General features: G+C 36.5%; 1 protein-coding gene across 3 annotated transcripts in view; it reads right to left on the bottom strand.

The window, feature by feature from the left end:
• The window catches only part of JARID2 (jumonji and AT-rich interaction domain containing 2), a 297,444-nt gene that overhangs the window by 55,596 nt on the left and 224,178 nt on the right, over positions 1 to 17,670 (bottom strand). For all 3 annotated transcript variants that reach the window (XM_074272131.1, XM_074272149.1, XM_074272140.1), the window contains one exon: positions 11,931 to 12,107. In XM_074272131.1, coding sequence (XP_074128232.1) covers positions 11,931 to 12,107 — 177 coding nt within the window. The remainder of the gene's footprint in view (positions 1 to 11,930; positions 12,108 to 17,670) is intronic.

Below are 17,670 nucleotides of genomic sequence, written 5' to 3'. Positions count from 1 at the left end.
TAAGTCTTGAGATTTGGATGATTCTACTTTTATGTGGTTTCATTGCAGCATGTTACAGTAATAGAGATGGGGACTGTGTAACAACAATAACCTGGAAGAAAAAAAACCAAGTGTTGAAAAAATAACAGAAAGCATCTCATCTACATGTAAAATGTTCAGGGGTTACAATAAAACTAGTAATTTAGATTTTTAAAAACATAACCAACAAACCAAAATAAACCAAAAAGTCACAATTAAATATACTGACTATAACAATAATGAATTCTGGAATTTTCCAATTAAAAACTAGTCAAATCTGCTTAATGGATCATGACTACCAAGAAAATGCTCAACAATCTATCCCTTAGAAATAATCTTCTTCAGGCACAGTTATGTCTAACTATCCTATTTCCCCTATAGTTTTGGTGCCCTTCTGCATCTGGCTCTAACATATCCTTTTTTAGCCTTATTTCTTATTAGGCCCATTCATTCACTTGATATTCCAGTCAAACCAGAATATTATTCTTGAACACGCTCCATCTCCCTAGGCCATGCTTTTCATTAGGATGCCCTCACTAGTAGGAATACATTCCTCCTTCACCTCCATCTCTTAGAATCCTTAACGTGATTCCTTTAAAGTTCATTTGCAATGCCAATTTCTCTGTTAAGGCTTTTCTTGGTTGTTTGTATCAAACAATCTTCCTATCATCCAATTTTATTTAGATGGACAAGTTTAAACCCAAGTGAAAGTAAATTTGTTGAGGTCAGAGATATTATTTTTGTATTCAAGTTCCTTACACATATCAGGATTCTTAATCAATATTGATTTAATTACTGAACTGGTTTTTAATATTTAAAAATGGAAAAACATCCTAAAAACAAATATAACTAATTTTTAGGATGCTTGCTTTGGTCGAAATCAGTTACAGTAAATGGTTTGTGTACATGTTCAGTATTGTATTTTTTTTAAACTATGTTCAAATCTTTATTATTTTTGTTAATAGCTAAGGTTTATGCAACAGTTTTTTTAAAATGAAGTGCTTTACTGTTATCCCTTCCACATCATGGGGGCTAGGGGTGTGGAAAAACATTTCAAAAATGTTTGGCCTTCCCTTCAAACCTGAAGTCCGAATTATTGTGGTATTAAAAGATAAAAATATTACCATTATACAACACTATACATATATTTTGTGCAATTCTGATTTTCGAAACTTTTCAATGTTGTTGACATTTCATGTGTCACCTATTGACCTTCATGTGTCATCTGCAGGTTCAGCAAAACTCCACCCCAAATTCCCACTTAATTTCTTATGTTGAAACCTAACACATCAAAACTACACTGAAGGAAGTAGTGATGGTAAAAGAGATGATTATATATTTTATCTCATTTGATCATCTTTTCAGCTCATTAGCATCTACCTACTAAAAGTCTATAATGTATTTCTTCTTGTGAATAAAAATGTTCTCTAAATTAGCAATATATAAGTAATACTACATTAAGGCAGGCTGGTCTTTCTCTCACAGGAATATTCGCCTAGATTTCAGTGTATCACCACTGAATGGTATAAAGATACAATAGATTGATAAAACTTCTGAGCTTCTGGTTAAAAAAAAAAAAAAAACACCAATGCATTTCTCACTCAACTTAAAATGAAAAGATTATTCTCTTAAGACATTTCATCAATTATACATTTCCTCACTATAAACTCCACTATAAACTGCTACTCATATCAAGAACACAATATACTTTTCTCAGAAACTTAGAAATGTATCAATCCCAGATTGTGGGGCAAATGAAAGCAAGTGGAGTGTGTAAGTCCTTCAGTCACAAAAGCAGACAGCACTCACACAGTTAATGAACTACAATTTCTTAATCTACAAAATAGTAATAATGTCAGTCCCTAAAGTATCTTCCAGCTGTACCTATGAGCCTAAAATATGTATTTGTATATTTAGTTTCACATTTGGATTTGTTCACAAAGGACTAACGTACTATCTACTTATAAATTCCCTAGTTTTAATAGAACACCACAGATATTAGAAGATAAGGAAAGGGAAACACTGGGGAAAACACCTAATTTTCAAAATGTAAAAAGCTAGAGATTACTTCATTCTGTCACTAAAGGCTGAAGAAACATACCCCAGGAAGCAGCTGACTGCTCCACCCAGGCAAATGCCAAGCAGAAATTTGGTGCAGTAGTTCAAATGATTGCTTTCTGGCCTTTAAACACCATGCCCCCAGTGTGAATCCAAAAGCAATTAAATCATTCCAGCTGGGAGTCCAATGACATGCTCGGTTTAAAAAGTCTACACGGAAATGCCCTCTTGCCAGCAAGCCCCCTGCTATTTCTTTCTATTGTTGGTTAAGGTGACACATATTTAAAGGCATAGGCAGTATATGATGAATTTACTCTGTACAATTTCATAAAACTAAAGCTAGGCCATATCCTAGATTTTAAAGAAACTTAATTTCCTTTCTATATTATGGATTCCTTTGGATTATTATGGATTCACTTTCCTTTTAGCAGAAACGGGTAATTGAAGTAACTTAAGAAAAGTTTACTATTCAAAGATTATGCTTTATGATAAATCCTGGTAATAACTGAATGCACAATTAAATTTCATTTTGACTGGTATGGAATATGCTACTAGTAGTTTCAGGGGACTGACTTAAGTGTCTTTCTGCATTATTTGCAAAGAAGAAATAGAAAACTATATATCTATCATTAGAGTGAGTCATACAAACATCAGGAACTTTCATGTCCTACTACAATCCATTTATCCTATCCAGAGGTCTCCAGGAAACTAAATTTAACATCTGTCAGTAGCTGGTCAATATGCTGAAATGCAGAAATGATTCGAAAGCAAGACTTTCCATACGGCTTTGTCAGTCTCCCTTTGGGGAAAAAATGCCAGCATCTCAGAGAACTTCTTTAACCCCAAAGGGATTATATAAATTCTTTCAGGTCCTTTCTGATTACAAAAAGCTACCTTACCCATTCACTACCCGCAGACACTGCTCACTCAGGTCAGTGAGGGAGCTGAGGCAGACATCAAAAGACATGGGGATAATGAGTTTCTGTAATTACCTTCACCACACTGGAGATGAAGAAAAAAAGCAGGTAGAATAGCCTTAGTATCTCACCCCAAATCTATGTTAAACAATCCCAATCACCTTACAGTAAGGGAATTTCCAAAAGTCTCTTTTCTTAAGTTGATTTTTTGAAAACACTGTAGTGAAACAATAAAAACAAGGGAACATAATATATCAGGTCACATTCTTCTCCAATAGCACCTGGGGGCACTCTTAATTATGAAGCATGTATGGGACAGTGGCAAGTAGTAATGCTGCCCTCTGTGATCCCATGCACCATCTCAACCTCTTCAACAGTTCATTAGAAGATAATTAGGTGGCAAGGCCTAGGTGAAACTGATCTGATTAAGAGCCTGGGCTACTCGCCTTCACATGGCCCTGTGTCTTTCCAGGTTGCAGAGAATTAAAGGCGAGATCCACACTACCCTAAGCTCCTTGGAACCCCTTTTCTTTGGGGCCCAAAAGTAAGGACACCTCTGCAAACACACATAAAAGGGGTGGAGTTTATTGGTACTTTCCCCTTTTCCACCCTCCCTCCTATGGGGTCAGAACTCCCCATAGGGAGTTCTTCAAAATAAAAAAACCATCTGCACTACTTCTAGCCAAGGAAATGGACAAATATGGTGGCTGCAGGTAGGAGGGTGGCTAGACAGACAAACAAAAATAAAACAAAACAAAACAAAAAAACTATAAACCTTTCACTTTAAGATCTTTTGAGAGCAGGGAACATTCTTTGCCTTTTTTTTTTTAATACTCAGCACTTAATATAATGTCTGGTATATAGTTCATAGTTTATAAATGTTTACTGATTATGAGAAAAAGAGGTTATAAACAAGCTAAATGTCAGGCATTTTGCATGATGTAGCACTATGGAAAAAACACTGTGTCTGGAGTTACAAAGACTCCTCTAACTGTAAACCTGGGCAAGTCCCTTAAACCCGCTTGCCTCAGTTTCCTCATCTGTAAAATGAGCTGGAGAAGGAAATGACAAAATTCTCCAATATCACAAGAAAACCTCAGAGAGGGCAGCTAGATGGCAGTGTGTAGAACACCAGCCCTACTACAATAAAAAAAAAAAAGGAATGCAGTAGGATATGAAGTCAGGAGGAGTTCAAATTTGGTCTTAGACACTTAACATTTCCTAGGGATGTGACTCTGGGCAAGTCACTTAACCCCAACTGCCTCAGGGGGAAAAAAAGAAAAACCAAAGAACAGGAAACAACTGAACAACAAAAGTGTTGGGCATAGTACCTTATAGAGTATCTTATTTTAATCTTCCCAACAATCCAGGGAGACAGGGGCTAGTATGATGCCAATTTCTCAGAAGAAAAAACTGAGGGAGCCAAAGATTGACTGACTTCTCCAAGTCAGTTATGAGAATTTGATACCAAGTGTGGACTCAAGAGTTACCTGCAGACCTTACCTAACTACCCTCCCAGGACTCCTTCACCATCCAGAACACATCCCCTGGTGATATCCCCTGCCTCACCCCTTTGGACACAAGAGCAGTACTAGGATTGGGGCTGGGAAGATCCTAGGAATAAGACTTATATGGGATTAGTTTATCCCTACCCAAGCCATTTTACAAATTAGGGAACTTGAGACAAGCAGAAGAGTCATTTATGTATTCAAGGTAACAAGTAGCACAATGGGTCTTTTACCTCCAATCTCATGGGGTTCTCCTAATGGAATTATGCTTCCAGAGAGAAGGGGCCATTTTATTTGTTTTTGTACCCTAGCACTGAGTGCAGTTTCATCACATCAAAGCCAAGTAAAATTAGTTGAAGAAAGTCTGAGAACCAAACATTTGATCTTTATCTGTAAAATGAGAAGGCTGGGCAAGCTTTTCTCTCAGGGCATGCCATACCATCTAACATAGAATCCTCTGGAAGTAGAGATAAGCACAACAATAAGGACTTAGTCAAAGAAGGGACTAATGACTGCAGGAGTAAATCTATTTACCAAGAACTTAGTACAATGAAAATGGAATGAGTCCATGGATTTTGAGTCAAGTCATCCCAAAGTAGGCAATCAAAAAGCATCAAACACATGACTTGGGTAAGCCACTTACATTAGAACAGAGTATCCCCTTCATGACGGCTGAATGTGGAGTAAGAAAGCTTAAGATACAACCAGTTTTTGCCATTTACTGGTTGTGGAAACTTGAGTAAATTTCAAGGTCTATTTACTTGTTTTAAAAATAAGGGGGTCGACTGGACAAGTTCTGAAGACCTTGCAAGCTCTAAGAGTATGACCCTTCTGCAAAAGGAGCTATATTTTGGCCCATGAGAGAAAATCAAAACATAGAGTGCCTCCCCCAACTCTAGGTAAACTTGGGAGATCTGGTACCTCAGAACTGTACTCATGACTTTTGGTGAATCTCACATAATCTATTGTTGAGAAAAATTGAAAATTTAAGAGACGTGATCTTAAAGCTCATTTAAATTAAATGCCTCATTTTACAAATGAAGAAAATGAGGTCCAGAGACTTTATGAAGCAAGTGGATCAATGCCAAGACCTAGTTATGGTGGTAGAACTAGAAGGATCTGAAAATTATTTCAGTTTTTCTAAAAGTAATGTTCTCTTTTGTCTGTCTGTAATGTTTTCTTCTTTAAATTATAATTGTTCTCTGGGAACAGGTTTCTTGAGAGGCTTCTGGAAGCAACCTTAGTTTCAGTTCAGTTCAGTTAAAGTCCTTCAAATTTTCTCCTTCAAAGTCTTGCCTCCTTCCTGGGGTCTGGTTAGCTTTAATAGAGGCCTATCTCTCTCCTTGGTTCCCAAGAGCTCTTGTCTGAATGTCTCCAGCCAGCATGAAGGTGAAAGTGGGAATGTATCTTGACTCTGCCTCCGAGAGTGGGATTGTGGGTTTCTGTGGGCTTGTGGATCTCCCGGAAGTCAATCCTAGTTGTGAATCTCCCAAAGTCCCCTCTGGCCCTGAGAGCTTCTTGCTTATATGCTGTCCACTGAGTATACACCAATCATTTCATCACTAGGAAACCATTATTTGTTGTAGAATTAAATCAATGCTAAATTAGATTTAACCATTGTTTCAAGTTCTGGCCCATAACATCTCCTTGTAGGGTCAGATCAATCATACTGAACCATGCTAAATTAGAAAATTATTGTCTCTATCAATTCCACTGACTTAGCACCTTGTGAGAATCCTAACACTTCTCTATCTTTCAGAATAATTGAGGAGGGGGAGGAGAGGGAGGAGGAGGAGGGGGAGGAGGAGGAGGAGAATGAGTGCAACTATGCTTTGGGGGGGGTCTAATGGTCATGTACCTCAATTGTCAGGCACAGCTAAAAAAGAGGGTGCTCTGAGGAAAAATACTTTTGCTATAACTAAAAGAAAAATCTTACAGTTACAGCCATTTTGAGGTTGAGTTTTGACAGAAATCTTAATATATTATATATTTCTCTATCTTCATGAACAAGGCATACAGGAGGATCAAGCCTTTTCAAAATACTGTGGGGCCATTGTCATAATCATGAAACCTTAGCACAGGGAAAAGACCATGGGACCAGTTTCTCCTAGGGCCTCTGCAAGTTGCATCCCTGAAGCACTATTTGAGATGCCTAGGGAAGGCAAAACATTTTGTCTTGGAAATCTGAGGACATTCTCAGTCAACTAATATTTATGAAAAAAACCTATCCTAGCAGCTGGGCATAACAGAATTGAAAACAGCCAAGTCCTTGCTGTCAAGGAAATTATATCCTACCATAGTCAATAACATACCCAAAATATACATAAACAAGACTGGAGGATGGTGAGAATGGGGCAACAGAATAGAAGCTATAGCAAAGAAAGAAAAATCTCATATAGAAGGGAATATGAGGAAAGTTTTGAAGGAAACAAAAAATTATGAGGAAGGCTTCATGACAACCTATGTGTAAAGTCCCAGAGAGAGGATTATCAGAGTGTTCCACCAGGGTAATAAACAACGCGTACTCCAGGTAGTATGGCAGATTCACATATCCCCACAATGGTATTGAGGAAGTCACTTAAATGTAATCACACACAAAATGACAAGACTTAAACCAAAGTGGTTGCCAACTGGGAAAAGAATGCCCTGAATGCACCAAATCATTCTTATATATTTACAAACAAATGCTGGTCTAGATGTGAGCTTTCTTTGCACTGATAAGCAAGATGAAAGGACATGTTGCTGTTGTCTGAAATCTCATTCCCTGTGTTATGTCACCATGCCAGCCCCAAATGCCAGTCTTGTTTCCAAGACCACCATATTCTTAATTCTTCTGGATATCATCAGCGGGTTCACAGAGGCAACCCTAGAATTCTGAGTGAAGGTGCAACTGACAAAATACTATTAAATAGGGCACTATTTAATATGCTGATACTTCATCCTGCTCTACAACGTCCAGCATGGTTCCTGTTACATATTTGTAATGTATTAAACAGTCAATTGACTGACCACCTAACAAGTGTCTGACAATGACAGTAAATAAAATCTCTTAAAAATGAGATATCACAGAGAAAATGTATGGTCTTTTTTTGGTGGATAACTATAACCTATCTGTTTATTCAATTAACACACCACTGACCCAATTTAATTATCAGTGGGTACAAGCAAATCCTGCCTATGCCTGCCACCTGCTTCCAGCCATCACTGTTGTCTCAGCCAATGGAGAAATAAAAGAAGTATAAAGAGAAGCTTGTTTAAACTGTTAACAAACTATTTTACTGGTGAGATTGGTGTTTAAAACATCCAAAAACTAAAAAAAAAAAAAAAAAAAAAAAAAAAAAAGTACTGAAATTAAAGGGTTCATGAAGGAATAAAAATAGGTAAACAGGACTCTGCTTTTTAAGTTACATGGTATTACTGAAACTAAAAGCATAAATAGGCTATGCCAACTCTGGCTAGCTCTCTGTGGTACCAGATACTTGTGGGAGATAAGCTGCTGTGTGACAGATAACTAAGGTAGGACTCTATTCATTAACATCATGGTGCATTTCACAACTTAGGAACATAGTTTCATTATAATGTCATATGGCTCTCAAAAGCCTGAATTCATACAAAAGAGCAGAAATCTAGGAGATAACAAATTGATGGTCTGGCTTTGCTGGCTTTGATAACAACTTGGTACCTAGCTTATAAGATTATCAAAGACAATCATGAGACAACTCCTCCTTATCATCAAGACATTTGTACTAGTTTAAGTTTCTAATCAATAGAATTACTAAATTACGATATAAAAGAGACTCATTACAGTACTTTTATGAGACATGTTCAATAATTCTGAGGTCATTATTTCTAACTTCTATCCACTGATCATCATCTCAAAGAGATCTTATAAGGAAAACACATAGGAATATTATTGTTAAATTCTGAAATTCCCAGATCAAAGATACAGGAAATACAAGAAACAAGCAATCCAAATAATGCTGGAGCTACAATTAGAATTGTACAGCATTTATCAGCAGCCACAATAAAAGACATATGTCCTAGATTATTTTATATTAACAATATAAAGAACCTAGAACTGAGGCCAAAAATACCCTATTCACAATACCTTGCAGCAAAATTAACCATAATATTAAATTTTTTTAAATGATCATTTAAGGAACTCAGATTTTACCTGTAAGAGCCAACATCAAATATTAATTTCAAGGAACTCGATAAGAACAAACTATTTTGTGTTTTTACATGGAAATGTAAACCATATTATTTCTAGTACTTGAAGTAAACAAACTTCTGTATACTCAACCATTTTTCTTATGTCCAACAAAATCACTGTTCTGCATTTAAAAGGTATAGTAGAACAGGTCTGCATGTTTTATTTACTTATAACAGGGAAATAAGACATTGCTTATGAACTGAAGGTTATAAAACTGTAAAAAGAAGCAGCAACAACAACAACCAAAAATAATCCACTTTTTTTTTTAAAATGAGCAAGAAAAATATGACAACTTACCATTTTTAAAAATAGGAAATAAAAAGGGAAAACAAGAGAGAGAATGAAACATGCAGAATACATTAAGGTATTCCAAAGAAAACAAGTGGATAGAAAGACTCAGAATTGAGAGAATCCGAATTTCAAGGACCAGTATTTTCACCTTGTGGAATTTTAGAATATTTATCCTCTTAAGATGTTAAAGGTTATGTTCCATTTATAAAACCAACGCACTTATGTGAATATTACTCATGGAATTTATTTAATAGACCACAGAAAATTATTCTAGTCCATATCACAGACTAGATATTCCCTCCCTCAAACTGAAAGCTAGGTATATGATATCAACAGTCTTGGACTTGTTTCAAATTAAGAAAAAGGTATATCCAATTCTGTAATTCTGTAAACCCAAGAATTTTTGCTTCTGATATTAATTGTCCAATTGCAATGTCATTAAAACTGAGTGCTCCCTTCTCTAGGGACAATATTACAAACACTGAAGAAATATGAAACCCTCTAGCAAAGCAGATAAATGTTACCAGTATCGAAACCTAAAGTAACCATTTTTAATATCCCATATCAAAAACAATAAATTCAGAGACATGCTATAGAAAAAATGGGTTCGTAAGTACTTGTAGCAGACGAGATTATAAGAAATAATGCCATTTTAGTTCAGAATGTATATTTTCTGCTACACATATGATGATTTCCCAGTGGTATGAAAGGAAAAAGAGGGAAAAACTTGGAAGAAGCAATTGGGAATGAAGAAGCTTCATAAGAAATTAGCAAATGAATGGCAGAATTAAGTAATATGTAGTTAGAATAAGAGAAATTTGTGCTTTAGGAAGCCACTATTTTACATTGACCTTTGCAAGGAACAGATTGCAAGAATGCATATGCCAACACAGACAAGCATCTATTCCCCAAAACCAACAAAACTATCTCGTGCACAAATTGACCCCCTCAAAAAACCATGTTTCCAAGAATTACATGATGATCCAGCAGGACTCTCCAAGCTGAACAGTCAGACTCAAAAACTACACAAGTCTTTCCCTTCCCCCCAAACTGGCAAATGACTGTGTGTGAGAGAGACAGAAAGAGAGAGAAGGACAGACTCCCCTAAATCAGAGGCAAAGACCAGCATTTAGCTAAGGAGAGTTATCTGCTCTACCCAGAAGTCACTTGGCTCAGAGACTGAGACCTGTGAAATATGAACTGCCCAGGAGAGGAAAAGGGAAAGACAGATTCTGAGATTTATTGACCAAGCATAGTGTGAACAAAACACTAGAAATGGAAATAACAGTTTTCTGTACCCTGTGCTATAATAGCTTTTGCTTTAACTATAACTCAAATTCTTAAAAGTATTTCCAAAGTTCCATCTAGGAACTACAAATACACACGACCATTAATACGACCTATCAGTACACATACCATGTCCTAACCCTAGGAAAAGTGTCTGTGAAATGATAGCAAGTGATTACCTTATTCCTTTCCCATAATACTGAGGCTCTCAATATCAAAAGAAAATCAAGCTAATGAGATCCATGCACATATGGCAGGATATCTGATGTTAGAAGAATCTTGTCTTCAATATACAAGAAAGAAGTTTCTTTATAAGCCCTGAGAACAAGCAGGGAGAGGAGAGTTTATGTTTTGTGTTGTTTCAAACAACCAGAATTTCAACAAGAACTTAGGATACATGGCTCAAAACGACAGATTCATTCACTCTTCCACCCACACTGGAAAAGCAACATGATTAAAAAGCAAAATAAAATATTTATGACTAAGGTTGCCTTGGAAAGTAATTAGTAGGATCTTTACTGATGATTATTACTACAATAGCAAAAACAAAAACAAAAAAAGAAATGTCTAGTTTCTATTTTCACACAACCATATTTTATGATCACATTTGTTTATCATCCTTTCAGCTAAAATGAAACAAGAAAACTAATCCTTCCTTAAGATTTAAAAAAAAAAAAAAAGCATTCTAAATGCCCATCTCTCTTTCTCTATTGTCTGTTAAAAGAGTTCACCTATCTTCATAGCTTTTACCTACCAACTCTGATGACTTTTAATAAATAAACATCTTATTTTTTTTAGTATTAACATCTCATCTGAGCTCCAAGACCCAAATGTCTCAAGTATTGGGTTAAGTGAAACAAGCTTTTTCAACAACAACAACAACAAAAAAAAAAAAAAAAAAAAAAAAAAAAAAAATCCTTATTTCTCTCCACTGTAACCTCCTGATTCAAGAAACCCAATCTTGAAAAAAGGTGAAAAAAAAATCTGTGACTTTTTCCTTCCCTTTCATGACCCAAATCAAGAACTTTTTTACTTCTTCAAAAGATCCATCTATTTCATTTCTAATACACATAATACCAGTTGGCAGTCTCTACATCATTGTATATGGTGCTTAATTACTGGCAGATATGAATGAAAGAAATTTTATGAAATACATCATATCAGTTTCGTTCTGCATGGAGATCAGGCTTAGAAAAGATAGGTGACAAAAGACACATGAAACAGCACTGGATCAAGTGTGAGAAAAACTAATTTTTTTCCCCTCTCTACTAATAAAATTCACATGAGCCTTTTCTCCCCTGTAGTCACTATCTCCCCAGGTTTTCATTCTTCATCTATAAAATCAGGAAACTGATTTTAACCAATAAATATTCTTTCTTGTAGCACTCTGAAACACATCTGATCTGACGGGATCTCACAAGCAGCCAAGCAGGGGTAGGCCTGGTCAACAGTGAAGCTGCTGGAGAGTGTCCAGTCAGCTAGGCTTGAATAGACATTGAAATCATTGGCTAGAATAAGTAGGATGGCTTGCCAGGCCTTAAGAGGACTAGTCAGCGAGTCTCTTCTTGGAGATGACCAGGAGGACTCCAAGGGCTCTGCAAGTGCTCCCTCAATGTCTGGATTCATCTGAGTACTCACCATGGCCATTATGGACATGTTTGTGTGTTTTTCCTTTCCTGGGGGTTGACTGGCATGAAGATGAAGCATTATTTGTGGCTGCTTTACTATCTTCTGTCTCTTCATCTTCTTCTTCTACATCCTCCTCATCCTGAGAGCTTCCAAAATACACCATGTTGTTGGGCAGCGCTGGAGAACCTGGTTAGCAGAAGAAAAGTATCATTAAGAGAAATCCCTTCAAGGCTTAAAAAGAACTACAAATAATGAAGATTCTTCAGCCCTTCCTTGTATATATAAGTACTTTCAACAGTGAACTTTAACAAATAAAAGGGCTATCATCCAAGGAAATTAGCTTTACCTCTGGTCATTACAGAGCCAAAGAAAAATGAAACCAGGCTAAGAATAATCTTCATAGCAGGAGCCTGAATTTCTTCAGTAATTTTACAATAAGAATAAATAAAATACATAACATAACAATAACATAAAATAAAGGCATCTGGAAGAAGAGAGGTGTGATATTTAAATTTTTTTTCCCCTTAGAAAACAGGCCACTCTGGGTTCCAACTTTTAAACAGGTTTTATACATCAGGACAGAAACAAGCACACACACAAAAACCCACAATGCTGTTGATTCTCACAGAGGCACTAAGCCATGGGGGAAGAAGAGAGGATGAACAGATATGCTAGAAAAGAACTTTTATTTTGGGGGGAAAAAAAGGTCACTAAGTTTTCCCTTTGCATTTGCCATCTCAATCCTTAGCATATATATCCCAATGGGTATCACTGTCTAAAAGGTGTATATATATATATATATATATATATATATAAAATCTATGAGAGTTTCTACATTTTTTTGCTCAAGCACTTCTATCAATGAAAAATGTTCAAGCACCCTGTTCAATGCGGATATTTATTGATTTACAAATTATATACATGATACTAGTAGTAAAACTTACACAGAAACAAAAGTTAAAAAAAAAAAGAGAGAGGGACAAAAGCCAAATATATCCTCCTTGTGAAAATAAATCTAGCAGTTGTAGAGTGATTCAAGATAAACAGACAACTAGTAGAATTTCATTAACACCAAAAGCCATTCCCCAATAAATAAGTGATCAAGGCCTATGAGCAAAAAACAGTTCTCTGATATGAAAGAATCCAAATCAGTAATAACAATATAAATACCAAACAAAACAACTCCGAGGCTTTAGGTTTCATAGGCAGTAACTTAGTAAAGATGACACAAGACCAGAACATCTGTTTCAGAGAGGTCAAGGAAAAAACAACACACTGATGCATTTTTAACAGGACTGTGAACTGGTACAACCATTCTGGAAAATAATTTGAATTATGCCAATAAAGTACTTAAAACAGTCATACCTTTTATGCTGCTAGGTATGTACCTGAAGGAGGTCACTGGTGGGGGGGGGGGGGGGAGAAGAAAGGCTCAAATATACAAAAATATTTATAGCAGCTCCATTCTATGATAGCAAAGTATTAGAAATAAAATTGATACAATTTTGTTTGGGAACGATTAAATAAATTCTGATTAGTGAAAGCAATGAAATATTATCCTGCTTTTTATTTTTAAAGAGGCAAATACATTAAAATATTTAAAAGGATATGAAGAATTTCCTGAACTGATATAAGCTAGAATTAGCAGAGCTAAGAGAACAACTTATGTAACAATACAATAATATAAAAAGAACAACCACCACAAAGAATGGAAAATGAATATGGCAAAATTACCAATAACAAGCACAGCCCCAAAGAACGGAAAGAAGAAGGTACTTCCACCTATTCCTTTGCAAACATAGGGTTAGAAAGGACAAGTATGCAGTCCAGTGGTATTTGTGGGTTAGGAACAAATACAAGATGTTCCTTGGAAGAGATTGATTCAGATTTTTTTTTTTTTTTTTTTGGAGATGCTGGCTTTGAGGGTGGAGATGGGGTTCTGCTTTTGTCTTTCTAAACTGGTGTAAAGTAACCAGGCAGAAGAGTGGGTAGAGAACTGGTCTTGAAGTCAGGAAGTTTAAATGTGCTGTATGACCTTGAGTGAATGACTTAACCTGTGACTACCTCAGTTTCCTCATCTGTAAAATATTGATAATAACAGCACCTAAATCCTAGGGCTATTGCAAGGATCAAATTAAAGAATGTGCACAAAGTGATTATTACAGAGCCTAGTATCTAGTAGGTGCTTTTAAAAATGCTTGCTTGTTTCCTTATAAAGGAGAGAAGCTCTCTAGGAGGTATAATAAGAGTTTAGAATACAAGCAGAAATAGAGCAATATGAAAAACAAAAAGTAAAAAGTTCTGTTTTGTTTCCTAATAGTAAGTGAACAATGCCTGAACTAGGGGTGCTGATTGGGCTGTTGGGTCGGGGAAAAGAGGGAGCCATGTCCAAAAAGGAAAAAAAAAAAAAATCAACATCTTATTGACTACATGGTGTGAGGGAGAGAGAGGAGACAAAGAGGAAACAGGAGTTACTGAGTGCCTGGATAATTGAATAGAGGCCCTTGCTAGGATCAGGGATGCATGGAAACTGGATGAGTCTGCTTATCTGAGGCAAATATGCCTGCTCTTCCTGCGCATCTTTTTCTATCCCAACCAAAATGGGAATAGCAGTCTCACACTCACCAGTCACTGCCCTTAGCCCAAAACGGACCCTCTGAAGGCATCTGCCAGAAAGATGCCCTGAGATGGGGAGGGGCCGGGGAACTAGTACAGCTGCTCTGGAGGACATCCAGGAGCTCTGGGAGTGCTGGGTCTGTCTTGTAAAGGAAGGGTTGGGGGTTGGGTTAGACAGGCAGACTGAAGCAGCCGAAGGAGAAAGGCAGGAAGGAGTGCAGAGTGCATGCCAGCTGATATCAGAGTAGCTTGAAGGCCACAGGCCCTTAGTGTGACATAGAATTGGGGCAGAGGGAGGTGGACAACACTTGTGGAATGGCTAACCAAACCTGGTAGGGGGAGTCTATCCAGCCGTGGGAGAAAGAGGAAACAACTTAAACAGTGATGACAATAATGCAACTTTAGAAAGCAGGAGAGGAGCTGTTGGTTGCAATGAACTGATTAGGAAATACACCTTCCTCCCCTTGGCAGATAGGTGTGGAGCTACAGAAGGGGAATGTGGCATCCATCCTGCTAGTGTGCATCCTGATCTTCCTGCTATCAACTGGCTCAACTAAAAAAAATTTTTATTAACAAGAAAGGGTTTAGTGATTGGGACAGAGTAAGGGGACAGGCCCAGAAGAGCAAAGTATGGCATAAAAATTTAAGCGGAAAAATTTTGTCTAAAAGATACATTTTTATTGGTGCTGCCTACACAAATTAGCTCTCAGAGTCCATGGCATAAATAGCCCCTGAGAAGATCCTTGGCAGCTGCTTACACTTCCCAGCCTTCTAAACCAGCTCTCCTCCATCAAAGCTTCCATTATTGTCATTAACATTAATCTTATCACTTTCTTTCTAATATACCTAAAAAAATATTTGTGACAGAGAATGACTTATTTTGCTAGGAAAAAAATTTTTAGAAAGACAATTTGGAGGCAGAATTTCCACTTAGAAGATTCCATTTGACACATCCTGCTGGATTTGTTAGTCCAATGAGGAAATTATTAAGTCAAGGAAAAGGAGGAAAACATTGGGGTTAGGAGGAAATTGCTGTAAAGTTTGCTAAGGATCAGCTTAACTTACTTTGAAAAGTATATGTTTTAAATGACTTAAGGCAAACTGAATATTAAGTAGTAACACGCTCCACTTGCTTTATAACTATGTCCATTTATAAATGATTTTCCCCAGATTTTTGGAAATCTAATCAAAAGAACTTGAAACAAATAACAAGAACAACAAAAGGAATGGATAGAAAAAATTACAAATTTATAACTAGTGGATCAAATACCATGGAGAGCAACCACAACATGGGAAGAACAGTTAATAATGCCAGGGATTTACAAGAGACAAAATCCAAGCATACAGCTAACAATAACAAACATGGTCTTTAACATCCAAACAGAAATGCAAAAATTATGAGTTACAAGGAAAATGAATCAAAGATCTTAATGCAAAAAAGTAATTCAGATCTCAGAGGTATGAAAAACTGAGGCTTAGAAGGCTAATAATCACAGCCAAACATGGCTCTGGAAGAGACTACCCATTTTGGAAAGGTAAGATGGGATGGGCATTCTTATTTAAAAAGTAATAAGAAAACTAACAACCAAAAAAGGGGAGGAAGCAGTTGAGTTAAGACCTACAACACAACACATATGCACACACAAATCCCCCTGGTTGGGGGAGGAAGAAGGTGGTTTTAGAATACTGACTAAGGATGGCTAGAAGTTCATTATAAATTATGATGCAACACATTTACTGAAGGGGCAAAATGAAAAAACTCCCCTCCAGCAACTCAGCACCCAAAGTGCTTCATGCACCAAATTTTAGAATGAGCAATATGCTAACATTGGAATCATCATTTGAAGGCCTTAAATTTGCTTTCTTTTTTCCTTTTCCAAATTTTTTTAGAGGGAGTGGGGTGTGGAAGAAAAGGATTTTGGGTGCGGAATGGGGAAAAAGACACAGAAAGTTATTTGATAGTATACCATACAAGGGATTTTGTTAAACCCATTCTTTCACTTGAACTCACAATCTTCCTTGAGGAAAGTTCAATTTGCAGATGTTTTAAAGTAGGTGACCCTACAAAAAACTTAAATTGCAATTTTTTTGAGTGCTTTGTAAGGAAAGATATAGAGAAGGGAGAGAGAATAATTGGCACAAATGAGTAAAAAACAATCTTTCAAATGCATAAAGACTTTAAAGATAAATGACAAAATGGTTACAAAAATGAAATTTTTAACATTTTTTACAACAAATGCAAATTCTTATACTATTACTGTTAGGTTCTTACTAAGTGCTAAGTCGGTACTTGACAATTCTCTAGTTTGGGCCATGACTGGGGAATTTCTGGGGAAGAGCTTGCATGCTTAGAAGGAGCAAGTTCATTGGTTGAAGTAATTTTTCCCAGAAGCCCTTGCATTATCCCACGCCCATTCTCTGGGAGGATAAAGGAGGGCAGCTCTGGAGAAAAAGTGAGTCTCTGCTCTAGGGCAGAGTTGAGTCAGCTCTCTACAGGAAGAAGAATCTGTCCCAGAGATTTGAATTAACACAGCAGATCTCTTCCCAGAGAGCAATCGGCAGCTTCTGGAGACAACAGCACATTACATATTACTAATTTTTAAAAATGGAAGTTATATTTTTATATCACAGTTATCTCAGTTAAATCTCACCACCTAGGAAGCCTTCCCATATAGATAAAAAGGAGGAAAAAAAGAATAGGTAGGAAGAATCAGGGAGGGAAAAAACAAGGAAAATGGAAGGAAAGGAGAAAAAGAGAGAATTTAGTAGCAGACTATATGAGAAGACAAACAAGAGACAAGGAGAGAAAAATGTGATCTAATCAAAAACAGTGATCATTTCTGATCACATAATACAATACTCTCTGCTTGTAATCCCCTACTTCTCCAAGAGGAAGGAGGTGAATGCTACTAACATAGTTTTGGATGAAAATGATGTAGATAGAATTTTGTTAATTCAATAATCCTCCTTAAAAGGTGCCGATGCAATAGACATTTGTAAAGCTTAAAATTGTTTATATTATGTGACCTGCCTAATTTAGCCTTTTAACAAGTTAAGATTCTTCCGTGCTGAAATTTTCTTAAATTAAGGCATTGCTTATGTTATTTTGACATAAATGGGTCATCACTTGGGG

This window comes from Sminthopsis crassicaudata, chromosome 1 (assembly GCF_048593235.1).
Source record: "Sminthopsis crassicaudata isolate SCR6 chromosome 1, ASM4859323v1, whole genome shotgun sequence".
NCBI lineage: Eukaryota > Metazoa > Chordata > Mammalia > Dasyuromorphia > Dasyuridae > Sminthopsis > Sminthopsis crassicaudata.
The sequence above is the reverse complement of the archived record's forward strand: the minus strand, read 5'-3'. Positions and strand labels throughout refer to the sequence as shown.